Source organism: Pantherophis guttatus, chromosome 11, assembly GCF_059756535.1.
Source record: "Pantherophis guttatus breed Tessera chromosome 11, ASM5975653v1, whole genome shotgun sequence".
NCBI lineage: Eukaryota > Metazoa > Chordata > Lepidosauria > Squamata > Colubridae > Pantherophis > Pantherophis guttatus.
The window spans coordinates 10,032,191-10,059,244 of NC_142073.1; the positions used below are offsets into that span (position 1 = coordinate 10,032,191).

The window sequence follows — 27,054 nt, forward strand, 5'->3', positions numbered from 1 at the left end:
CATTATTCAGGTGACCCTGAGGGCACAGATAAACCTTCAAGTGGCCTCATCCAACTCTCATAAAGAGTGTTAATGACCAGAGAATATAAATCCTTCCATCCTCCACCATTCAGTCAGAACTGAAGAAGCTTCTTGGATGAGAAGTGAAATGTCTTCAAGGAAAGCTAAGACCGGTTGCCTTTTGAAAAAGCACCTTCGGGATACTACAGATGTCTTTTCAAACATTGATTAATGCTTCCCCTTAGCCCCGAATCTTACCAGGTTTGCTCACTATAGGAAGGCATTCTTCGTCAAGTCGGTAATCCATGAGGATATCCAAACAGCCAGAGAATGGCAACCTTCCCAGCTGAGAGTCTAGAAGAAAACAAGATTTTCAGCCTTGGAACATATTCTGAGTTCCAGGCAGTAGTGAGCCGTTTCCCATCTCAAGGTCATGCTTAAATTTTGAAACGCAAAAAAATAATAAAAATAAAATAAATAAAACTACAGTTTTTACGCCAAGTCTTTCTGTTGTGTGACACACTTTCATCCATTTCCTCTTGGAAACGTCCCACAGCTTTTGGCAGATCAGAAAATGCATAATTAAAAAGCATACATGTAATTTATAGACTTTTATCTAGTGAACAATGCTATAAATGTCAAATTAATCCCTGTCTTTAACTTAAATTAAATTAAATCATATGCAATTTTCATCCTGCCATTGACTATTTGTGTATGTGTATGTATGTGTAGGGGTGGATCCTAGTGAGTCAGTGAAAAAAGGATGCAGCCTTGGATCTGAAAAAAGATCTGAAAAAAATTGTGGCGTAGTACTAAAATAAAAACCAATAAATATTCATCTGAAATGTTAGCATTCGTATCTTTATCCACCCTCACCATATTTTGAACATTTAATGAAACAACGATATAAATATGGCATTAAAAAAAAAAAAATCTAAACCCTGTTTTGCCCTGGAATTTTTGAAACAGATTTCTTTCTCTTTTTTCTTTTTTCTTTTTTAAAAAAATCAGTTATCTGAGTATTTACTAACAAAGATATATATGACAATATATATATATATATGTAAAAAATTAAAATCTCGGGTGTTTTCCCGTGTCATGTTAAATAAGTTAGTTAAAATGTTTAAAATTCTGGTTAAAATCCTAGCTTAAAATCTTCAACAAGTGTCAACTTCCAATTTTACGTGGGAGAAGACCCGAATAACCAAAGACCCACATACAAACACCCGCGAAAACCTGAGAAAACAAATATATATATATATATATATATATATATATATATATATATATATATATATATATATATATATATATATATATATACACACATACATACATACACATACACACACACGTGTGTGTGTGTGTGTGTGTGTGTTTAAAAAAGGGGGAAACAGATTAGGCTAATATTATGAATATTACAGTTTTAAACAATGCAAAGCTGTCTTCTTCCAGATAGAAAAATTACAATGTAGTTTGCATGATGAAGGCAATGGTATAATTAGAAGAGCCAAGTTGCAATTTCTGATGCCAAAAGAAAATATAATGAAGTTGCTGCAGAGATCACTACATACAAGATTTCAATTAATTATAAAACCCAGGCTGCTGAAAAGTTAAAGATACGTTCACGTGTTAGTTACTATTTATTTATTTATTTATTTACTTACTTACTTACTTACTTAACTTACTTATTTATTTTTTAACAAAGCGAGGGGTTTGTGGGTGCCCACGCTAAAGTGTTGACTTCTTTGAGCTTCTTTTCTTAGATCCAGCATATTGATTTCTTGTTGAGAAGTGAGCTGTTCAAGCTCCATTTAAGATTTTCATCTTCCCTGTAGCCCTGAGCACATCAGAGTACCATAAATTAGTTAAATTGCACATTTATCACCAATGTTATTTTAAGATACTGTGTAAATTTGATGGCTGCGAGATATACAGTCTACAGGAACAAGCCACAACTCGGGTGGGGGTTACTCTAGGGTCATCTTCCTGTATTTTTGATTTAGAGATGCTCTTTTGTTACTCTGATTTCACCCATTCTAGGCTTCATGTATTTTGCTCCAACATCTGCGGAGATTCTCAGTCATCCAAATCATAGTGGTCTCAAAGGTGCTTGTTTCTCCAGAAGGCAACTGGACTGGGTTTTTTTTTTTCCCCTTGAGGAAGAAGAAGAAAAGGTTTCGCTTCTCATCCAAGAAGCTTCATCAGTTCTGATGCTCAGATGATCAGAAGATTCTTGGAAGATCCAAGAATTTGATGAAGATTCTTGGATGAGAAGTAAAACGTTTTCTTCTTCTTCAAGAAAGGAAGAGTCCAGTTGCCTTTTGAAGGAGAAAAAACACCTTTGAGATTCCATGTTTGCTCCTCCTTGAGAAGGAAGGAGTGTCATTTGAAAAATTTAAGCCGTAAAGGGAAACCGCTGGAAGGTAATGGAAGAACCCACATTTCCATCTTTGGAGTTATTTGATTCACTTTCTTTTCATCCTGCAGCACTGTGGCATATGTCAATAACCACCAGTTACTGCATCTGGCTATGTGAAGATGCTTAATCTATCCTTAACCTATCCTCTATCCTTAAATAGAGTTTAGTATTCTATTTAGATTGATGCATGGAAATCATATAGTTTATGTCCCTTAAACGGAATATAAAAATCAGTCTAACTTGTTCAGATTTTTCTACTTTCACTGAGGGCAGCTTTCCTTACATTAGCCCGGAACATTCCAGGTTTTGGGATTCAAACTGTTAGAATTCCAAGTTAGCATGGCCAATTTGAGAGTAGGATCCCAACCTTTTCTAGAGGGAATTGGGTTGGAGAAGAATGACTTAAACAGTTCCAAATGACTCTCAAAGGTGAAGATAACTCAGAATAAACTGCAGCCTTCTCTATGCGGACACTAACATTAAGCGGTGGCTAGAATCTTTTTCTTTCTTTCTTTCTTTCTTTCTTTCTTTCTTTCTTTCTTTCTTTCTTTCTTTCTTCTTTCTTTCCTTCCTTTCTTTTTCTTTCCTTCCTTCCTTCTTTTCTTCCTTCTTTCCTTCTTTCCTTTTCTTTCTTCCTTTCTTCCTTCCTTCCTTTTCCTCCTCCTCCTCCTCCTCTTCCTTCTTCTTCCCTACCTTAACCACCCAAGATCCAGGAAGATTGCCATTTGCACATGCTAATGAAGATAAAATGAAATCATAGAACTGTAATAATCTGTTTAAAAGCCACTCTGCCTCAGGATCTTATTGGATATTAACCCACACTTGGCATTGTTTGTTTCGTCGCTAACACTGCTTAAAACCTTTGTTCTTTGCACTCAAAGAAAAAGGAGAAGATGTAATCTACGCTTCATTCAGTAATGGTAGGGAGGTGGGAATATTATTTTTTTTATTCAGCCTTTGAATATTTGTCCCTCTGCTCTTTAAATGCTAAAGTTCACAAAAACTCCAGTGATTTATGTAGAATTTTCGCCTGCCAGCACCTGGCAGACGAAAAAAAAAAAAAAAACCTTCCCCAAGTTTCCATCATAAACAGCAAGCGTACAATTTAATTTTAATGTGCTCATTAGTCGTAGCACATTTCAGATATAATTGTGAATGCGACACAACATTATAGCAAAAAAGACAATTTTAATGCGGCTGTAGAAAAAAAAAAAGGTTATATGAAGAGTCGTATCAGGATGCCACATTGTCAACAACAGAACAGGGCACAGAGTGTGTGCAGTTTGGGGTCTGTGCTGTTTACATGCCAATATTGTACACAAAGATTTTCATATGGTGTCAGCTGTCAGTTACTTCTGCAAATTAACCGCCAAAAATGGAGACGAACAGAATCACTTAGTGTGCTGGTAACCACGGGTTACCTTTCATATGCTTAAAGATAAAACTGCAGTATGAAATCTTGGGAGAATAATTAGGAAGAACAAAACAGAAAGTTAGCAACTGAAGAGAGAGAGAGAGAGAGAGAGAGAGAGAAAGAGAGAGAGAGAGAGAGAGAGAGAGAGAGAGAGAGAGAAGGCATTCTAGATATGAAGTAACAACCAAGAGTCTTATAAATAACTAAGAGGTTATATCACAGAATGCCTCATAACTTTTAAGCAAAGTATTACAGTACAAACGTTTTAAAGTCTCTCTCTCTCTCTCTCTCTCTCTCTCTCTCTCTCTCTCTCTCTCTCTCTCTCTCTCTCTCTCTCTTTTTATCAATGTTTAGGAAATACAGTACAAGATTTTTCTTCCCCTCCAATTCTCCCACCCCCAAATAGATTTAACCCTTTGAGCACTGAGTTGATTTTGAGCTTTCTCTTGAATTAATTACTGTTTAATTTTTTAAATTATTATTATTTTACTAATAAATACCTTTAAAATTTGTGTTGTGCAAAATAGTTTTAATGCACGCCAGTCCGTGGCTTCATTATCAGAATGTTTTAAAAAAAAAAGTAGCAAATAACTAATAAATATGTATAATTTAAACATGAACCTCTATCAATATAGATGTACTGTATAGCAAATAAAACAAAACAATAATCATACTTTGCTTCAAGAATAATGTTTCTGAATACTTTATAAATGCTATCTGTTGTATCTTTCATATAATTTACATTGTTCAGATGTTAAAAGAAAACCCTTTGACCTAGAAAAGAAATATACATTATTATTTTATATATTTATATATATATTTATATATTTATAGGTACCACTTAGACTCAAGAGCATATTAGGTAGAAAACCCATCATTGATAAAAATGTCAAAGAAGAAATGCATTGTCCACAATCACATTTTTTTTTTCATTAGTGGATTCTGAAATCTGTACAATATATACACACATGTTTCAATGTGAAAATAATATATTTTCAAATTTCAAGATGGGTGCCACACCCCTGCATAGACAGAGGATTATTAATTCCAACAAAGAACATATCCAGATATAGATATTAGGAACCAGATCTCAAATGAATCTTTTTGATCAGATGCAAAGGCTGCAACTTAGCAAAAGTCAAGCTTTCCTGGTGAGACGCTAACCCAACCATCCATCCACGAAGAAAGTCAAATGGAAAGATTGGTCGGTCTATATTAACGATGGACCTACAAATGTCTGTGGGTTCAGTGGCCAAGTCAGGATCTCTATGATGTGCCTGAGGGACACATGGGAGAGGCAAGGAGGAAGTAGATTTGACCAAAGAAAAAGCTGAGGTGTTCAGATCCTCTTCAACTCTTTTGTTACTTGGAAATCTGCAGCAGATTCAACTGTGCCTGTACCCAGGGGTGGGCTGCTGGGGGTTCTCAGGAGTTTGGGAAAACCTCTAACTAAGATTCTGTGCAGTTCGGAGAACCCCAAATCCCATTCCTGGCTGGCCCCGCCCCCCCCACCTCACCCCTCCCAGGAGTCTCCACATGGCCCGTTTTGGATACAGGTAAGTGCAAGGTGCGCACGGAAGCTTGGCAAGGGCAAAAACTGGGCCTACCAGGAGTTCGGGAAGCTGGAAACGGGCTCATTTCTGGCCTCCAGAGGGCCTCCGGAGCCTGGGGAGGCCCTCCCGGCGGCTCAAGAAAAGCCTCTGGAGCTCAGGGAGGGCAAAAATGCCCCCTCCGCTGTGGTGCAGGAGGCTGACTAGGCCACACCCACCATGGCCATGTCCACCCAGCAACCAGGCAGAGAACCCCTTGCTAAAATTTTTGAAGCCACCCCTGCCTGTACCCTGAATTTATTGGTGAAGCCTGGTTAATTGGAATGTAGAGCTGAAGGGGGGGGGTGAGGGACCCACTTGGAAAGCCTTCGGAAAAGGCCACATTCTAGTCTCAGAAGACATCCCACCTGATGTTGACCGTGGGAACCAATGGAAGAAACAGTAGGATGAGCTAATGCAACTTATAAAGTATGTGTTATAAATAATGGCGGCATTGAAACAAGACGGGGACGTACAAAAAAAAATGTTCCCTTAGGAAGAGAATGGTTCATAGGGAACCCCATCTCAATCATCCAATATCGGAATGGTCCCATAATGTTCTATAAGTAGGTTTCCTAGACAAGGAAACTATTAGGCTCATCATGAGTCATTTCCTCTTCTGGAAGATCTTCTTCCAGAAAACTACAGGTTCTTCTACCTGGACTGGTGTGCCCTGGAAGAAAGACTGATGGTCTCACTGTTCCCAGAACATTCCATCTAGAAGTAGGTTTTCCAGAAAAGGAAACAATTTAGATCATTCATGCACCATTTCCTCTTCTGGAAGATCTTCTTCCAGAAAATGACTGGTTCTTCTTCAGAACATCTGGACTGGTGTGCCCTGGAAGAAAGACTGACAGTCTGGAACAAGCGTACGGTTTATCCATCCCTATTTGGGATATCTCAAGAACTGCCAGCAATCTGTTGTTCAATTGGTCCACATGTCCAAGCGGTGACAGTTCTTGCAACATCTCAAGGGGGAACGTGTCCTTTCAAGCATCACATGATAACCATGACTGGCTGCTAATACTTTTTTGTTCAGGCTTGTTGCCTTGACCAGAAAAAAGAAATACTGGGATTTTTTTTTTTTTTTTTTAAAAATCCAAATAGAAAACATGTCTATATTGTTTGTTTGTTTTTTTTAAAAAGGAAACCAGATTAATGCAAAAGTGCTTCAAAGTACTCAGAGGGCTAAAGATTTACAGGTGAGAAACAGCCAGCACACTTCATTTTGCCATGAAAAGAGTGTGCCATGATTTTAGTTAATAAATGCTTAAGTAAACTGTCTTGTCAATGCATGCAGCTTGAGGCATCACAGTGACGCACAGCAACTAAAAACCCCAATTTACACAAAGTTCCAAACACTTACCACTGAGTTTTTAACCTTCATATTTTACCAGTAACAACAGCTGATTATGTACCTCTATTAAACACTATACAGTTATATATAAAAAAAGAGACTTGTCCAGAGTTAGAGTGACACCCCAGAGTTAAAATAACAATTATGTGCCAAGAACAGGGGTGGGTAAGGGGCAAAGGAGAAACTCAACAGCATGTCTGACAGTTTTCCTCAAAAGCCAAGTACAGTTGTTTGGGTAGCTTGTCTGTTAAAAAGAAAGAAAGGAAAAGTTAACGCTACTGTTTTTCTAATTCACAGACGTAGAGAAGATGGTCCTCGGGAGATTTTCCGTGCGTTTTACTGAGATGAAGCTTCACCGCATGCTTGCTTGCAAAAGTCCTGTTGCAAAGTTTACACTGGTAGGAAGTTCCCAGCTCTTCCTCTGGTGAAGGTGCCAACAATTTCTCAGAGGATGGCTTGGTTTGTGCTATCTGATTGTTAATCTGCTCGCTGGAGAGTTTGGACAAGTCTCGTAATCTGAAACCTAGATGGGACTCGAGGTGGCTGATGTACGTCGAAGGAGTTCTGATTTGAGAAGCACAATCGTTACAAAAGAACACCGGGTGCCCGGTGTCTAAATTTTTAAGGAATTTTGTCCCCCCTGTCCTTCGGAGTTGGTATTTCACATTGGCCAACCAGTGGCTAATGGTGGTCATCGAGAGTCCCGTAAACCTGGAGATGTGCATTCTCTCTTGAGGGCTCAAGTCCGACATAATGTATTTCCCTTCCGACGTCTGCTGCAAACTGGCAGCGAATTGGGCTTGCAGGATGAGTAAATGTTGAGGATTCCAGTTTGACTGGCGTCCCTTCCTTTTCTGAGCCGGAGTCGTTTCTTCCGGTTCCTCAATTGTAGTGCCATCAATGTCAGACTTCTCGGAGAGGCTGGAAGGTGTGGAAGATTTTGATGTGTGACTTTCTGTCAGGTTCTTGAGCATATCCGAGATATCTGACAAGGCATTCTCGCGTAGCGGCGAGTTTGACATAAATGACACAACCGCAGATGTCTTTGCGGTTGTCACTGTAGATGAAGAAGATGCCGAAGATGCTGATGTGGATGACAAAAGCACTGAACCCAAAGAGCAGCTTTTGTCACTCTTGCCTTTCGTCAAATCAATGGGCTGGTCGTTATTGACATGGTAAAAATAACGGTCTAAGTGATCTGGTTTTTTGGGCTGCAAGGGTGGCGTTGCTACAGCAGCCTTTTCTGCTAAGCTATTGCTCATTTTAAAAAGCATGCTCATGGGGTCTAGGGCAGGGAGAGAAGGCTTCGCCGCCTTCCCAAGATGAATGTTCATGACAGATTGTAATGCGCTTAATGGATTTACAAAGGGTTGCTCGGGAGGATGGTCAGTAATGATAGCTGCACTGCTGGTCAAAGTATTTGCGATTTTCTTGGCCATCTCCTTGCCGTTTTCCATCGGTTCTCCGGTTGGGCTGTCTCTGCAGCTCTCCCTCTGAGAAACTGGACTATTCTGATGACTTTTGAACCCAATGTCACTGGAAGTGTCCATCTTGAGGGGTTCACTGACTTCGCTGCTGCACGGCGAAGGGGTGGCTCTCTTCATGGGTGAAAGCTTCCCCGCTTCGGGTTCCTTCAGTTTTTCTTCCACTTTGGCCACTTTCTCAGTGACTTTCTTCACCAACTCTTCCATGGCATGAAAATTTGTTTTGGACACAGGGGATGTTTGGCTATTCGGAGGTGAAATCAGGGTCTGGCTTTTAGTGGGAGAGACCAATTCAGCATTTCCAAACATGGGTTTCAAAGAAGTGTTTTTTGCTGATGACCCTAGGGATAATTTCATCATGTTGGGCAGCTGATAAGCAGCATGAATACTGGGGTATCCACCCCAGCTTGGGGTTCCATTCTGGGCTTTGTTAATAGCTGAAGTGACCGTGTTTTCTAATGACTTTAAAATATCTAGTCCCCCTTTTGGGCTTTCTTCCAAGTCGTTTTCTGTCAGGTAATGATATTTGGAGGAGATGTCATATTTTTCCTCATCTTCGCTTAATTTGTCTTTGTCTTTCACCTTTTCGTCAGCAGTGCTCCTCTCCTTCTCAACTTCTTTCTTGACTTCCATGTTTAATTTCGGGGAGACGCTGGATGGCATGTTGGAAGGAGAGGTGAAGGTTGTGGCCGCGAGAGGCACCGACTGTACTTTCTCGTCAAGCAAAGTTGTGATGGTTGGCGTGACAGGGGACTCTATGATGGTCTTCCCTTTCTTCATGGCAGAGTTGGTGACTTTAATGAAGTGTCCTGTCACCATCATGTGGGCCGTGAGTTCCTGCAAGGTGTCGTGGGAACTGCCGCACTCCATGCACTTGAGGATTTGAGATTTCCTCGCTTCAAAATGCCAGGCGTAGCTGGCACCGTTCTGGTGTCCATAGCGGTTATTCGGTGTAATGTAAGGATTGGAATTCTTTTGAAGAGGGTCGTTGACATCGGAAAGAGTTCCTTTGGGGTTCCCACCAGTAGAATCTGGAGAACTTGGCAGTTCTAATTCCAGCGAGGTTTTTTTTCGAGTGGCCGGTATGATTTTTGCTGCTACAGGGGTTACGGGTTCCTTCAGAGGCACTTTTTGGTAATGTTTTGTTTTTATCATATGCACACTCAAGTCTTGAAGCGATTCAAAGGAATGACCACAGTACATGCACTTTAATACTTTCTGGGCATCTTCTTTCCCTTCCATTTCAAGCAAGGAGCGTTTACGAGGCTTAGACCATCGTTTGGGATTGTTGTTATCTGTTTCGTGGTTGTCATCTCGATAATGCCCCGTTTCATTCATGTGCACCGTTAATTCCACCAAAGTATCGTAGGCTGCGCTACAGTCTTTACAGCGGAATTTGCTGGCTCCGGTAAAGATGGAGCCATAAAGTTTACTGCTCTGCCTGTACAACTGAACTGTGCTAAAAAGGCTGGGCTCGGGAAGGATTCTGTTCTGCGACACTTGTTGTAATGTTTTGGCCATGGCGGTCTGGTGCCAATCGAAGCTCCCACTGCCACAGCTGCTGCTGCTACTACTACTACTGCTACTGCTGCCGTTCGTTTTTTCAACGGTCGGTTGGTGGAGATTCAAATTCAGGTTGGACCAATAGGAATTGGAGAGGAAGTTATTGTAGACGGCCTTCATCTGCTCCAAACTGTCCGACACCACAGATTCTTCCAGCGCTATGGAAACCTCTTTGCTCTCCTCCTCGTTTTTGATAGAGCCACTCTCAAAATCGGCCATTCGATCACTCGTCTCGCTGATATGGGACTCGCTGTCCATTTCATGGCTGGAAAATTCGGCTGCTGGAGAGTTCTGATAGCTCTGGCAATTCTTGCCAAAGTCCTTTTCTGGACAGGCGTACTTTGCAGAAGGTTCTCCATCCATCGTATTCTCCTCTGGCTCCAAGTCATCATCCACCATGGCAGCAGCTTTCAACTCATCCGAAACATAAGCTAGTAGAGAGAGATAGAGAGAGAAAACAAATAATAAAACACAGTTAGTAATAGCTAGTCTCCATTTCAATCAGCAGCTGGCATGTTTCAGTCAAAGAATTGCATTTATTTGTTAAAATTAAACAGTCAAAATTTAGCATTTCTTCCAAGCAAGAGGAAGAGGGGAAGGGGGAAAAAAAATCTGCTCTTCAAACATAATTTGCCACCTTATTCTTCTCAAGGGGCAACAGCTTGAAATTAAAACTAAATTTGAAATTAATGAAGCACATTCTGGAGGTGGCATTCATTTCTAAAGTAATAAATTACTTGTATCAACCTCAGAGACAGCAGTTCCTGTCTGTCAATTAATATGTCTTATGCTTCTTCTACCCCTAATGTATTTCTTAACAGACAGATTCACAATTTAAATTAAGCCAGAATTTTCTTTTTTACTCATTAGATTTTTTTTCCCAGACCCAATCTTTAATAAAACATAAAAACCATCAACAAGAATAACAATAAATCCCACAAAGCAACCAGAATTTTTTTTAAAATGTCTTCCTGACTTATTAGAAAATTAAAAGCTTGCATTTATTGCAAGAGCTGTTTAGCAATGCAGATACTAAACTGAGCATTGGGCTTAGCGTTAGAAACTATGCTCAATAAGTAAATAAGCTTCTCAAAATTTTGTAAGTGGATCAACCCTCTAATTAACAGGATCTTACAGACCACAATTCTTCATTCTCTAGGACAGGCAATTTATAAATAACATTTGATCTTACCCTGAGAAAATTCTGGAATTAAAAAAAATACACTGAATCTTAGATAAAAAATTTGTTGATGAAACAGTACGTTTTTTGGTACTGTTTTACTGTATGAGTATATAAAAACCTGGTTTTTATACTTCCTAACATACTTTTTAATTATTTTTTTTAGTTCTGTCATGCCCCATCTAGAGTTGCTTGTTTGCGAGATGGGAAGCTAGATAAAACGGTTTAACAAATAAATGATAAAAGTAATAAAGAAAGAAGTTCCAAAGAATTAAAATGCTATATACATTCTAGATGTGAGTTTAGATATAATTCTGGAATTTATTTTATAATTTTTCTGGTTAAATTGAAGGCCATGAATAGCAAAATTCAGGACGGGCTCTATAGATGGACTCTATAGATTTTTTTTTTAAAAAAAATGTTGAAATTTCCTTCCAACTTCACCCGTTAGTGCACAAAAGGAAAAAATATATATATTTTCGCTTGTGCAAAATGCTTTTCAACTTACAGTTATAAAAACTATCCTTGTGGCATTTGGAAATTTGGGAAATAACATTTCTTAAGGCAAAACCTGGGGTTAGCTCTCTCTGTTTTTTAAAAAAAATCCATTAATTTACGGAGAGAAAAGCATTACGGGGAAAACGGATAATCGACTTCTCTATGACTTCATGTGCGTACCAAAGACTTTTTGACATTGAGTAAGAAAAACAGCAACTGGTAAAAAAAAAATTGATATTCTGCTCTTATTCTTCCAGGATAAATACACACAAGGTCTTCCAGTGGACATTACAAATGTCAAAGTGTTTGCTTTTAGACTATTTTGTCAATATTTCTTCACCGTAAGCTACATTGGGCCCCCCGACAGAGATTCGTGTACTGTATAAGGCACTAGACTTGGATTCAAGCGACAGAAAGGCCAAACTAAATTACGGCACTGCACAACTACTGGGTTATTTCAAAGAACTAAAGGAGCTAGGCCACGGGTCTGCAATCTTAAACACTCAAAGAGCCACTTGGACCCGTTTCCCACAGAAAAGAAAACAGCAGGAGCCACAAAATCCTTCCCTTGCCTGACTATTTCTTGAGCAGCCAGAAAACTAGCATATGTAGTTGAATTAAATGTTCTGTTTTCTTCTGAAACTTTTCTTTTCTTGGATTTATCCATGGTTGGCATACCGGGGGTTGAAAAGCTCAATAAATCACATGCCGGCGAGTGTCGCACATTGGCGGTTGGGACGCATATTTTGAGTGACAGGGAGCCGCAGCAGAGGGGTGAAAGAACCACATGCGGCTCCAGAGCCGCAGGTTGCTGACCCCTGAGGTAGACCCTGTTGGTTTTGACCACAACTGAGCTCAAAATTTCTCAGGCTAAGTGAAATGTTTGTTCAGTGAGCTTTGCCCCATTTTATGACCTTTCTGGCTACAGTTGTTAAGTGAATCACTGCAGTGGTGAAGTTAGCAACATGGTTGTTAAGTGAATCTGCTTTCCCTGTGTGTATGGGCAGAGTTTTTAATAACAGGTTAAATTGGGGGGAGGGGTGGAAATGGGATGAAAGAAAGCAAGGACTAGGAAAAAAATGGGCTAGGGATACGAATGGCATTGTGTATTCCTACTCATGGTACACACTCATTGCTAGACCGCACATAATGTGTGCAAATGTCAGCAACCAGAGCCACTCGTAAATAGCTAAAACAAACAACTTTATTGTTGACTACCTAGAATACAAGAATCTCCCCTTATTCCTTGCCTTCTCTTTGCAAATCAATAAGTACTGATTTCCCCCATCCTTTATGATCTGTTCTTTGGTTTGCAAAGTAAGCAGATTCATATTCCTTTGCTTGAATCCATGCTGATTCAGGGAGCTCACACTGTTGTGACCTAGGCTTATTTAGTTATTATAATACACAATTAGTCCCAAATAAACCTATTTTATTGTAACAGCTGAGAATTACGTTCATTCCCAGCTGAGGCCCAATTAGTAGCAAAACAAGTCCTTCGGAAGAAGTCCTTCGGGATAATCACCAGCCTTTATCTTCTTTGACACCCTGCCAAAGGCCTTACTTGGCAAAGCCCCACGAAGTTCAGAAACAAAGAAGAGACGCCGACTGGAAACAGAGTTAGCAATGTTGCTTTCCTGCAAAAGGCCCCAAGTGCCTTTGTTTCTCTTTTAAGCCTTCTGGGAGGGGCCAATCATCTCCTGGCCTTACTCACAAGTCATCCCTTTTGCTTTAGCTGCTCTTGCCTTCTGGCAGCTCTGTGCATGCATGCACTAGGAATAGGCTCTTCCTGTTCCTCTGCCTCTCTGCTGTCCAGCTCTGGGGGCTCCAGAGTCCATGCATCACTCCCAGATGGCTCTGACCCCATCTCTGCCTCAGGATACAGAGCCCTCATCCAGGCCTTCCCCAGACTCCAGGACTGGCCCATGTTCCTTCCCAGCCTCTTCACTGTCGGACTCCGCAGCCAACTCCACAGGCTGCTGGCGGACCACAACACACACATATATCCCTATGCAAAACAACAGTTGATGACTATTTGAAAAGTTGCCACTAAATGGAGAAACTGCCTCCAATAGAAAACACAACACTTTGGGCAATGCAATACATTACATACAAAAGCTATTTCTAGAATGTTTTATCATTTATTGCAAAGAATGGGGATGTAGTTTCTTAAATACACACTACCTAATGGTATATTAGCATTCCCTTCACATTTGATTGGGCTTGAATACATTGGCTAGGGAACGCGTACCTGACGCTTATCACATCCTAATTGTATCAAATTATTGGATTATCTTGTATCTGTAACTGTGCAAAGTTTCTCTGGTGAAGGAGCAGTAATTCGCCTTCAGTCTTAATCTACGAGTGTGGTTTCACTGGTCTCAGAATCAAAAATCTTCTTATCTTGTTTCATTGTTAGTTTTGAGCTTTTCTTTTTTAAATGTTCTATGTGAACTTCAGGAAACCTTTTTTTTTTTTTTAATTTCCTAAATGCTGTCAGGTGCAAAGAACCAGGATCACTCACTGAGTTTTAAGCGCAAAGGATTTATTATTACAGCCTATACATAAGAATCCAGTCAACTAATGGTCAGCACTACATTGATCCTAATTAAGAGTCAATGAAATTCAAGGGGGGATGGATTTGAGTCTCTTGTGGAAAAGCAGGGAATCTAAACTGAGGATGTTTATGAAGATTCTCAACCATCCAGGTCATGGTTGCCCCAAAACTGCTTTTTCCAAAAGGCAACTGGACTTTCTTGTTGAAAGAAAGTTATTGGTGGGGGAGTTAAATCTGACAATCAGTGGTGAAATTAATCTTTTTTTACTACCGGTTCTGTGGGCATGGCTTGGTAGGCATGGCGTGGCTTGGTGGGCGTGGCTTGGTGGGCGTGGCAGGGGAAGGATACTGCAAAATCTCCATTCCCTCCCCACTGCTGGGGGAAGGATGCTGCAAAATCTCCATTCCCTCCCCACTCCAGGGGAAGGATATTGCAAAATCTCCATTCCCTCCCCACTCCAGGGGAAGGATATTGCAAAATCTCCATTCCCTCCCCACTCCAGGGGAAGGATACGGCAAAATCCCCATTCTCTCCCCACTCCTGGGGGAAGGATGCTGCAAAATCTCCATTCCCTCCCCACTCCAGGGGAAGGATATTGCAAAATCTCCATTCCCTCCCCACTCCAGGGGGAAGGATATTGCAAAATCTCCATTCCCTCCCCACTCCAGGGGAAGGATACTGCAAAATCCCCATTCTCTCCCCACTCCTGGGGGAAGGATATTGCAAAATCCCCATTCCCATCCCACTCTGGGGCCAGCCAGAGGCGGTATGTGCTGGTTCTCTGAACTACTCAAAATTTCCGCTACCGGTTCTCCAGAACCTGTCAGAACCTGCCGGATTTCACCTCTGAGTTAAATTCAGGCTAGTAAATGAGTATGCCAGTCTTTCACTTGCTATCCAAGTTGGTAACTTTACAGAGATTTCGTGCTTTCTGTGTCTGAGGCCAAGAAAACTAATTCACAACAAATCCTCCATAATGTGTGGGACAATATGGCCCTACCATTTAGATCACTTTTACCGAACCTACAACCTAAAGGTCTGGTTTCCTTTTCCAATCATAGTAGAAAGGATTCTTTTTCTAATTGCGGGTTTCCTTAAAAGTTTTTTTTCTCCCTTTTTTTTTTTTTTTTTTTACAAAGCCCAAGCAAGCGCTTATGAACTGATTTAGTGACTAAATCCTCGGACTTGCTCTCTCTTTTTTGGATTTCTGACTCAAATTGAGGACTCTGCACTCCCTGCACCATCAATTTACATGAGCTAGTGAGATTTGGACTTGGTTGAGAATTTGTGCCACGGGCTGTACATGCTAACTGATTAAAGTGGATGAAAGGATGCTATGTATCACTCCTTGTTCATTTCAAAAAAGAGTATTTGGCAGGGGGGTTTTGTGAAGGTCTCCTGTCTCCAGAAAATACGGTGTGATATTTTCTACTATCTCTTTGTGAATTCAGTTGTGCTTTATGGGGTTGGCAATTGTGGCTCCTAAGCAAATCCAAAACAGAAGTGTGTGTGGTGGGGCGTGGAGGGAGGAGAGTAAAGGCCAAGAGTAGAACAGAACTGCAAATAATCAATGATTTTAACACAATTCTTAAGAAGGACTTATAGCAGTGATGAAATCCAATTTTTTTTTACTACCGGTTCTATGGGTGTGGCTTGGTGGGCGTGGCAGGGGAAGGATACTGCAAAATCTCCATTTCCTCCCCACTCCAGGGGAAGGATACTAAAATCCCCATTCCCTCCCCACTCCTGGGGGATGGATATTGCAAAATCTCCATTCCCACCCCACTCTGGGACAAGCCAGAGGTTGTATTTGCCTGATCTCTGAACTCCTCAGAATTTCCACTACCGGTTCTCCAGAACTGTCAGAACCTGCTGAATTTCACCCCTGACTTAGAGCGAGATCTGAGTTGTTGGATTCTGTGATGAAATATGGGTGCTTCCATCACCTGCCATATGAATATATATGCAGTGATCCAGCTGTCAAAGGGATTGATCATGCTTTGTTTGACTATCAGTTCCAGATCTCTTTTAGGCTTAGATATTTAACAAGCTTCTGCTGAACAATTGATTGGGTTTTTTCAGTGGCTTATACTCACTAACCTAAAATACATAATGATTTAAATGTAATTCAGATGTATTAACAGAAGTATAGGCGATGACCAGGCTGAACCTGAGGGAACGGTCTAAGACGTCACCAGTCACAAATCTCATCGTGCCCGCAAAAGATCTACGTTCAGCCCACCGTGAATTCCATTGATTCTTATCCACCACCAATTTGCTTTGACTGTTAGTAGTTCAGATTCTTATCGAGACCTTAAGCTTGTAATAAACCTTTACATTCATTTGAACTGCCTGGTTTCCTGATTTCCCCGGCTCTTGACAAAAAGCTCGCTCTATATAAGACTACAAGTTTTCCTCCTGCATAGAATTATTCGATATTATAAAGGCAACAAAACTCAGGTTAACCAGCAGCTGAAATCTAAAGTCCTTTGAAAACGATTTTACCGCCTATGTTTATCAAACAACAGCTGTTTCCAACAGGTGATACAAACAGCCACCCATAACAAGGATAAGGTGGGGGTATTGTTTAAGAGAAAATAGTTGGCATGTGTAAGGAACAATCATGTAGTTTTAACAAATTAGGAGTTGCATAAATGACTGTTTAAACGGTGTGATTTTGTGGTTTCTACCCTCAGCCGGTGAATGTTTAATGGTCATTTATTCTGTGGTTTCTGCTTTCAACTTTCTTCACCAGCCGGAGTTGCTGTGATGAGCAGGGTATACACCCAGGGGTGAAATTCAGCAGGTTCTGACAGGTTCTGGAGAACCGGTAGCGGAAATTTTGAGTAGTTCGGAGAACAGGCAAATACCACCTCTGGCTGGCCCCAGAGTAGGGTGGGAATGGAGATTGTGCAATATCCTTTCCCCAGGAGTGGGGAGGGAATGGGGATTTTTTTTTTTTAATTTGATTTATATGCCGCCCTTCTCCGAAGACTCAGGGCGGCTTACAATGTGCTCAGCAATAGCCTTCATCCTTTTGTATATTTATACAAAGTCAGCTTATTGCCCCCACAAACTGGGTCCTCATTTCACCTACCTTAGAAAGGATGGAAGGCTGAGTCAACCTTGAGCCTTGGCGAGATTCGAACCCTGCAGTAATTGCAGGCAGCTGGTCTTAATAAGCTTAATAACAGGGTGCCTTAAACCCCTGTACTACCAAGGCTCTGTTACTTTTGCAGTATCCTTCCCCTGGAGTCGGGTGGGAATGGAGATTTTGCAGTATCCTTCCCCTGCCACGCCCACCAAGCCACACCACGCCCACCAAGCCACACTCACAGAACCGGTAGTAAAAAAAAAATGGATTTCACCACAGTGTACACCTCTAAACAAACAAGCAAGCCATTCCATTTTATCTGGAGATTGGAACATCTGGATATGAAGAGTGAAAAGGGAGGGTAATTTTTCCATTTCAATTTCCTTTGATGCAAATGAAATCTCCCCTCGGTGCCAAGAACGTCCCTTGCTAACTGCAGCAAGGACAAAGCTTAAAGCACCCTATTTGTTCATATGGAAACCCCCTAATTCACTCTCAGAAAGAACATGTCTTCTGTTCACCTTTAAAATGCGCTGTTTGTGCATTTGCTAATTATACAAATGTTGTCTCGTCAAACTTAGTCTCTTGGAAGCACCTAAAGATATTCTTTAAAACTTGGCCCTGTGATGTGACATTTAGAATTGGTAAACAAAGAAACTACATCCTGATGAAAATCAGTTGCCAGCATTTATCCATGGAAATCAAGGCTAACATGGCCAGGGCTTACACACCCACTCACAATCATCTAATTAGGTCATGTTTTTTTTTCTTCTTCTTCTTGAAATCAGCTTTTTTTCCTGGGACCTATTAAGAAGGTTTCAACTCTGCTCATCTATATACATTGAATAGTCTATGTGAAATGATTTGATGCAAGTCACTGCAAATCAGGGTGAGTTTTCAACCACACCGTTAGATTTATTTATTTATTTATTACATAAAAGGATCATTTATATATAAGCAGGAGTGGGGATGACTTTATCACCAATTTTAAAATTAATTTCTGTGAGCTGATGTGATGTAGGGGGGTTAAGATGTTGGATCAGGACTGGGAAACCCCACATTTAGCAATGGAATTTCATTAAGTGACACTGGAGCAATTATACCTTTCTCACTGACTTAGGTGATTTGTTAGTCTGGAATTAAATAAAGGGAGAAAAACATAGAAGCTGTATAGAGATGCCAGACAAAAAAACTGGATGCAAATTTAACCATTTAAAAAAAAAATCAAGTTTGAATTATCATAAGACAGTTTCCTTTGTTCCTACCATGTACTTGTCAAGAAGACTTCCATTTGACATGGTTCTGAAAAAGGAATAATCAAAATTTGTTACCAAAACCATGAACTTTGAACCAAAACTAACCAACCCCACACAAATCCTAATCCTAACCTTAACCTTAATCAGTGGAACGATTTGCCTCCAGAAATTGTGGGGGCTCCAACACTGGAGGGTTTTAAGAAGAGATTAAACAACCATTCATCTGAAATGGTGTAGGGTTTCCTGCCTAAACAGGGGGTTGGACTAGAAGACCTCCAATGTCCCTTTCCAATTCTGTTTTTATGTTATTCTGTTAATTGATGGGTTAATGTTCAAATGACTGAATTCCAACATTTCTGGTTAAATATTGAGTCTGGAGATGGAAATATTTATTCACCTTTAAACCATGAAAGACGAATACTAGAGCTCGAGTCAACTTGAGTAAGGGTAAGTAGACCCATGTATTTAAGTTCTCACTATGTCATTCTCACTATGTCTCAAATAGCTCCTAATGGTTGTAATTCTTCACTGAGCAAGCAGGTGTTCAACGGAAACTTTAGGGGTTTTTCCACCATGCAATCAAACATGGTCATCAAGCCATTTCCCTTCTTAAACTATCTCACTGCTGCCAAGTTTTGAACAGCAGAGCCAAAACTTGAAAGACAGAGGCAAAATAACCAATTAAACATTTCATGAAATTTGTGTTCCCTTCTCCAACCGAAGGTATGCTGCCAATTATCCCTCTGCTTCTGATGAAGATAACGGAGAGCAAAAATAGAGAAACAACTTTCGTTCCTAGCTGAAGAAATGGACGTCTTACATTTTACCATGAGAGGAACAAGGTCATTCAAGTCAACTTTCTGATATTGAGAGTGTAACATATAAGGTAGATTTCCAATATCTGCCTGTTAAACCCCATGCAGTTGGGTTAGGATCAAAGAAGAAAGAACTATAGTAAGTCATCTGGGAATAAATATAGAATTGGGAAAACTGCAAGAAGATTTTCCAACCTGCATTTATTATGAGCTCATTAAAGTGGAATCTTTTCAAACAATTTAAAATACTTTCTTCTCCGGTTTCTTCTTCTCATTATTATTATTATTATTATTATTATTATTATTATTATTATTATTATTATTATTTATTGGTTAATCTTTAGTGAGATTCACAGCCTTTGAGGCTGGTTAATAGCTCAGCAGCTCGAGTCCTAACCAAGGACCTAGGAACTGTTAAGGTATCGTCGGAGGATGTAAGCTGTTCCGAGTAAGGTGGTTTTTTGTAGAGTCAAAATGTTCAAGTCCGGCAAATTTAGAATTTCTAAATAGCGGGGTAGCCCTTTGGGTATTGCTCCGAGGGCTCCAATTACAATCGGGACAACACACGATTAATTATTATTATTATTATTATTATTATTATTATTATTATTATCATTATCATTATCATTATCATCATTATTATTGTTTTAGTCTCCTTTACATTACTTTCCTGGCTTCCCCAAAATCTCTCACATCAAACTCCCTCTTTGTCGAAAGAGCAGTGATGGCACAGTGATTAGAATGCAGTATTGCAGGCTAATTCAGCTCACTGCCAGGAGTTCGATCCTGACCATCTCAAGGTTGTCTCGGCCTTCCATGCTTCTGAGGTTGGTAAAATGAGGACCTAGATTGTTGGGGGCATAATGTTGACTCTGTAAACTGCTTAGAGCGGGCTGTAAAACACTGTGAAGCAGCATATAAATCTAAGCGCTATTGCTACTTCTATCATTCCCAACTGGCCTGGTCTTTGAATATCACCTGGGATTTTAGATACAAAGGGTAGCTGTGTATATTAACGCTCTCCCCTCTTTCAGAAAAAAAACCCACCCTTTCTGCCCTTCTAATATCCTGAAGAAATAACAGAAAAGCACTCAGCAAACAGCAGCACCTATCAAATCTTAGCAGAATAAAGAATTAAATAAAGTCAGCCCCAGTTCATCCACAGAGGAGAATTCATATGAGAAGCCACAGTTATAAACCAATCTGGAGAGTCAATGAAGTATCTGGAAAGATGTGATGGCAAAGTATTCTCGAGAAATTTGCATGGTCTCAGTCCTAAAGTGTAAAGATTAACTTGAATACAATAGGCTCATTTGAAAAAGATAAGAAACTATAGATAAATACACACTTGTGCCCTTCTGATTATTCTGTGACAATGGTTTTTACTTATGTTGTAATCACACAACATGCTAAAACAGGGCGGGTAAAAACTTAAGAGGTGCATATGTGGAATATATTAAGACTGGTCAGTGTTCGTCTCAATTGAGATTGTTATGAGGCCTAGAGTAAAGCTGAATCATCAATTCACCTGTTTGGTGAATTGATGATTCAATGTACTACATAAACTGAGGGGCTGAATTTGGCTACCAGACTAAATGTTCAAAATCTTGATGTGTAAAATACAAAGTGGAGGGGTTCAACTCAGTGGTGGGATTCAAATTTTTTTACTACCGGTTCTGTAGGCGTGGCTTGGTGGGCGTGGCAGGGGAAGGATACTGTAAAATCTCCATTCCCACCCCACTCCAGGAGAAGGATACTCTGAAATCTCCATTCCCTTCCCACTCCAGGGGAAGGTTACCGCAAAATCCCCATTTCCTCCCAATCAACTGGGACTCAGGAGGCAGAGAATAGATGGGGGTGGGGCCAGTCAGAAGTGGTATTTACCGGTTCTCTGAACTACTCAAAATTTCCACTACCGGTTCTCCAGAACTGGTCAGAACCTGCTGAATATCACCTCCAGTTCAACTTTACCTCCCACTGCTCAAGTCTCACCAATGGGAAAACCAAGTAGGACCATCAATAATCTTAACCCCAAATATTATCTCCCTTTAAGGATAACCAGGAGTGGTCCTAAGAAGGTGTCTGCCAGATTTTGGCAAATTTTTAAAAATGTATGTCCCAAACACAGCATATGAAGAGAATAGTTTATCACTTCAATGTCACATAAGAAAAAGGCAATTGTCAAATGCCTTTTCCTTGCAAACACCCTCATCATGACCTGAGTTAATGAAGTTAATTGAATTTAAGATCAATAATGGTTAATTATTGCAATTTGACATTCTGAGATAAATGGCTTTAAGGTGGAGAAATGCATGGGTGTCTGTGAATTCTCACCAAAAGAAGTTGAAAAACCTTGGCGCCTAAGAGGGATCACGTAAGCATCCCATTGATCTCCAGTGCAATTGGATCGACTTAATCCCTTGATGAATGTGTGCTTTTTCACTGCTACAAGTAAATGTTCTACAAGACTACTCTAACCCTTGTCACTGACCAAATCTATATGAGCTGGAAATCCATGGAGATAGATTAAAGAAAGCTGGAGAAAGAAGACCAATGATTCAAGTAAAGCTGAAAGTTTATCGTATCGACTGTTTGCACAATGGGTATGCTACGAATTAAGAATATGGGCACCATAGGATTGGGACCCTTAACCATGTATGTAAAGTCACTTTGTGCCTTTCCTTCAAATCCTTCTTCAACATTCAACTACCATATTTTTCGGAGTATAAGACGTACCTTTTTCCCCCCTAAAAGGGGGTGAAAATTTAGGTGCATCTTATAGACCGAATGTAGCCCCACCCACCCACTGGCCCCCACCCTTTGGCTTCTGCCTCGCAGCAGTTACCTCCTTGCAAGCGAACAGCAAGAAAAAACAGCTCCTTTCAACTTCAGCACAGCCTAATTAGCACAAGTTGATTGGATCGGCCTCCCGACTCTCAGCTGATTTGCTCTCAGCTGTTTTGCACAGGGCTCTGCTGCTTGCTGCAAAGAGGTAAATTGCTGGAGCAGATTTTTTTTTCCCTTGTGCTAATCAAGCTATGCTGAAAACGAAAATGAAAGTAAAGCAGGCTGTTTGCTGCAAGGAGGCAAAATTGCTCAGAGGCAAAGGTGGAGGGAGATTTTTTTTTTCTTCTTTTCCTCACCAAAAAAGGTAGGTGCGTCTTATACTCTGGTGCGTCTTATACTCCGAAAAATACAGTAAATCCCGGGTTTAACAGCTGAATCCTAACTACAATTCAGGGGTACAAATGTAGAGTCGCACAGTTAGCATAGCCAATTGTCAGGAATGAGGTGAAGTAATGCAATAGTATCTCATAAGTTTTCTACCTCACCTCAAAGTGCAGTATATAAAATGGCCTTTTCCTACATAAAGTTTATAGAATTGTTTTTCCTTCTTCTCTCAAATCACTGCTGCTATGGAACAGCTTACTTGAGAGGTGGACAATCTGAAACTCCCAGATTTATTTCCTGCAGTACCCAAAGAATCTTCTGAATTGTTCTGTCAAAAATGAATGCTACAGTTTTTAATGACGAGAGGCTTATCGTGACTAAAAAAAGAAACACCTCCAAACTGCCAACCACCAAAATTCAGGAGGAAAAGAAACCCCATTTTGGTTGTATTTATGTGCACGATACAGCATCATGATATAGTATGTGCATCACTTGTCCAGTGAAACTGCTCTTCCCCAAAAAGGTCATGTACAGCCCTCGATCACCTGAAGATTGTCTATCCCTATTTAATTAGTTAAAGCTATTCAGTCAAGGTTGAACTCAGACAGTTATCACAGTATTGGGGAAAGAGTATAATTTATACTACTACCATGTAGGTATATACACACACATCTAAATCCAATTCAATCCATGTTACTGCTGCAAAGACTCTCAAAGCCACACACAGTATTTCACAATGTACACATTTTTGTACATAACCTTTTTAAATAGACCCTAATCCTTAAAAACCTCCCCTTTTATGACCCTGTAGTTTCTTAATTTGGGATAGAGTCCGAGTGGCTGGATAGAGCTGAGCATTTACTGACCTGATGCCCTTCCTGACATCACGTGGAGTTCACAGCAGATATTTTTTCTTTGCATCCTAACCCTAGCTTTATAGACGTTAAAAAAAAAATGACCCAGATCTAATTGATTGTTTCTTTCATGCAAACTTTGCAGATACATTCTTATACACTGTTGTTGCTATAACTCTTCCGAACAAAGAATTGATGCTACCAGACTCAGCGCTTTGTCCCTTGTCTCTCTGACAATGAAATCCATTATGATGGATGATACCACCCCAAAGTCCAATAAATGTTGATGACTCCTTAAGTTGAGTGACCTGCCATGAAATCAGCTAATAATTTTAGTTACCCAAAGTTCAGAAATCAGAGGAAGTCCACTGATGACTAGCACACCACTCCGTAAACAATTCTCACTTTCAGTTCCGAATACAGCTACTTATAAATCAGATTGGAATACGCTGAATATACACAATTATCAAACGGGTACTGTTTCTCTCTCCCTTTCTCATTCTTATTTTTAACAATGATATTAACCTACTTTCTTTTGAGAGTAGCAAGGGTTTTTTTTTTCTCCCCCTGACAGTTTCTTCTCCACAAAGAAAGATACTGCAAATGTGTTCCTATTGAGAGTTGTACATGCACACCGAACAAGTTAAATGACCATTTACAAGATTTATAATGACAAAGTAAATGTTGTCAAGGAAAAGAAAAAATATTCCTGATTGCAGAGCACTGACAATAAAGAGACGCTGAAGAGAACTGTCAAAATGTGAGATTATGCAAAAACAGTATTGAGAACACTGCTAATCATCTGCTCTTGTCAATTACTTGAAGGGTATCTGACAGCATATTTACATTAAACACATTTCAGAAGCAAACTCAATGCTCTACCGGATTTTTTTTTCCCCTTCCTTTTTCTTTGGCATGAAGAATCTTTCAAAGGATCCTTAAATGTTAACGGTGTCACACACAAGTCTTGGCAGTTGAGTCCACTTTAGGAAATTACAGTTGCCTACAATAATGACAATTGCCCTCCACACACTCACAATTATTGTCCTTGTTATTACACTGTTATTAACATTGACATTGGCATTAGATCCTCCTGTGCTATGTAACATATCGGGCAGCAAGGACCTCCAGTATTTTGGGTTTGGGATGAGTAGGTCAGCGTATCCTCAAGCGATGTTTAAAGTCTTTAAGTTGTCTATGTATGTTCTTTGCCCTGTATTTTGAGGGCATCCTCTTGGCCAGAGGGGAAATCCACCTCATTGCCATCTTGGGAATTCGGTTATTTGCCATATGGAGTACATGACCTGTAAGTTAGAATTTTCTGTATGCAACTATGTTATGTATTTAACATGAGAAACTCTTTTGGAGCCCTTCTTCATTAGCAATCTGATCAAAATAGAGAATCTTTAGGATTCGACGAAGGCATTTTGTCAGCAGACGTTGAGTCTCTTGTTAATACTCTGTACACTGTTATACTGTACAAATTGCCAACATACGCTGGATCATGGAGAAAGCTAGAGAGTTCCAGAAAAACATCTACTTCTGCTTCATTGACTATGCTAAAGCCTTTGATTGTGTGGATCACAACAAATTGTGGCAAGTTCTTAAAGAGATGGGAGTACCAGACCATCTTATTTGTCTCTTGAGAAACCTATATGTGGGTCAAGAAGCAACAGTGAGAACTGGACACGGAACCACTGATTGGTTCAAAATTGGGAAAGGAGTCCGGCAAGGCTGTATAGTGTCACCCTGCCTATTTAACTTATATGCAGAGTACATCATGAGAAAGGCGGGGCTAGAGGAATCAAAAGTTGGAATTAAAGATTGCCAGGAGAAATATCAACAACCTCAGATATGCAGATGATACCACTCTAATGGCAGAAAGCGAAGAGGAACTAAAGAGCCTCTTGATGCGAGTGAAGAAGGAGAGTGCAAAAGTTGGCTTGAAACTCAACATTAAGAAAACTAAGATCATGGCATCCAGCCCCCTCAATTCATGGCAAATAGATGGGGAAGAAATGGAGGTAGTGACAGATTTTATTTTCCTGGGCTCCAAGATCACCGCAGACGGAGACTGCAGCCAAGAAATTAAAAGATGCTTGCTCCTGGGGAGGAAAGCTATGGCAAATCTAGATAGCTTACAAAAAAGCAGAGACATCACCCTGCCAACAAAAGTGCTATTGTTTTCCCAGTAGGCTGTGAAACTTGGACCATAAGAAAGGTTGAGCATCAAAGAATTGAGGCCTTTGAACTCTGGTGCTGGAGAAGACTCCTGCGAGTCCCTTGGACTGCAAGGCGATCAAACCGGTCAGTCCTAGAGGAGATCAACCCTTACTGCTCTTTAGAAGGCCAGATCCTGAAGATGAAACTCAAATACTTTGGCCACCTAATGAGAAGGAAGGACCTCATTGGAGAAGAGCCTAATACTGGGAACGATTGAGGGCAAAAGAAGAAGGGGACGACAGAGAATGAAATGGCTGGATGGAGCCACTAAAGCAGTAGGCGTGAGTTTAAATGGACTCCAGAGGATGGTAGAGGACAGGAAGGCCTGGAGGAACGTTGTCCATGGGGTTGCGATGGGTCGGACATGACTTCGCAACTAACAACAACACTGTTATAAGGGGGTAATTATACAATGTCTTATGGAAAGTACAGTTCCCCCTTCCCTGCCAAATAAAAGTTTTTGCTTCCAAGAGCATACAAAATATTGACGGTGGAGAATATAAGAAGAGACACAATACTACCAAGCAAGTTAAAGTGAAAAAGAGATAGAAGAAATCAGTGAATCTTCCTGGGCATAAATTTCATAAGAAGATGAAAGTTGTTATCAGCCTTCTGATAGGTGGACTAGACAGGAAACACGACCAGATGAACTAATTCATTATAATGCTATATTAACAAGATACAGTTAAAGCTACGGTTTAACTAGTAGTAATGTGTGGCTGGGCCAGAAGGAAGGCTGAGTGCCGAAGAATAGACACTTTCACATTGGGATCTGGAGAAGACTTTGAAAGTCTCTTGGACTGCAAGGAGATCAATTCAGTCCAATCCTAAAAGAAATCGATCCTCACTGTTCATTGGAAGAGCAGATACTGAAGCTGAAGTTTAAATACTTTGGCCACCTAATGAGACTCATTGGGAAAGACCCTGACAGTGGGAAAGATGGAAGGCAAAAGAAAAAGGAGACGGCAGAGGATGAGATGGTTAGATAGTGTCAAGCCGGTTCTCCAGGATGATTTGAAAGTTGAAAAGAAATATCAGAGGAATTCAATAACTTTCCAGCTCTGTTCGAGTTAGTCTGGTTCTCTCTTTCCTTAACTACCCTGTTTCCCCCCAAAATATGACATCCCCTGATAATAAACCCAATCGGGCTTTTGAGCGCATGGCAATAAGGCCAAGTGCTTATTTCAGGGTTCAAAAAAAAAAATAAGACAGGGTCTGATTTTTGGGGAAACACAGTATCTATCATCTATCATCTATCTATCTATCTATCTATCTATCTATCTATCTATCTATCTATCTATCTATCTATCTATCATTTCTGTTTATCCATCCATCTATCTATCTATCTATCTATCTATCTATCTATCTATCTATCTATCTATCTATCTATCTATCTATCTATCTATCATTTCTGTTTATCCATCCATCCATTCATCCATCCATCCATCCATCCATCCATCCATCCATCCATCCATCCATCCATCCATCCATCCATCCATCCATCCATCCATCCATCCATCCATCTATCTATCTATCTATCTATCTATCTATCTATCTATCTATCTATCTATCTATC

General features: G+C 40.2%; 1 protein-coding gene across 1 annotated transcript in view; it reads right to left on the reverse strand.

Annotated features, from left to right (window-relative positions):
• Positions 1-3,590: 3,590 nt before the first annotated feature.
• Positions 3,591-27,054, reverse strand: part of TSHZ3 (teashirt zinc finger homeobox 3) — a 109,344-nt gene continuing 85,880 nt past the window's right edge. Inside the window, exon 2 of the mRNA XM_034425742.3 lies at positions 3,591-10,260. Coding sequence (XP_034281633.2) covers positions 7,058-10,260 — 3,203 coding nt within the window. The 3' untranslated portion in view covers positions 3,591-7,057. The remainder of the gene's footprint in view (positions 10,261-27,054) is intronic.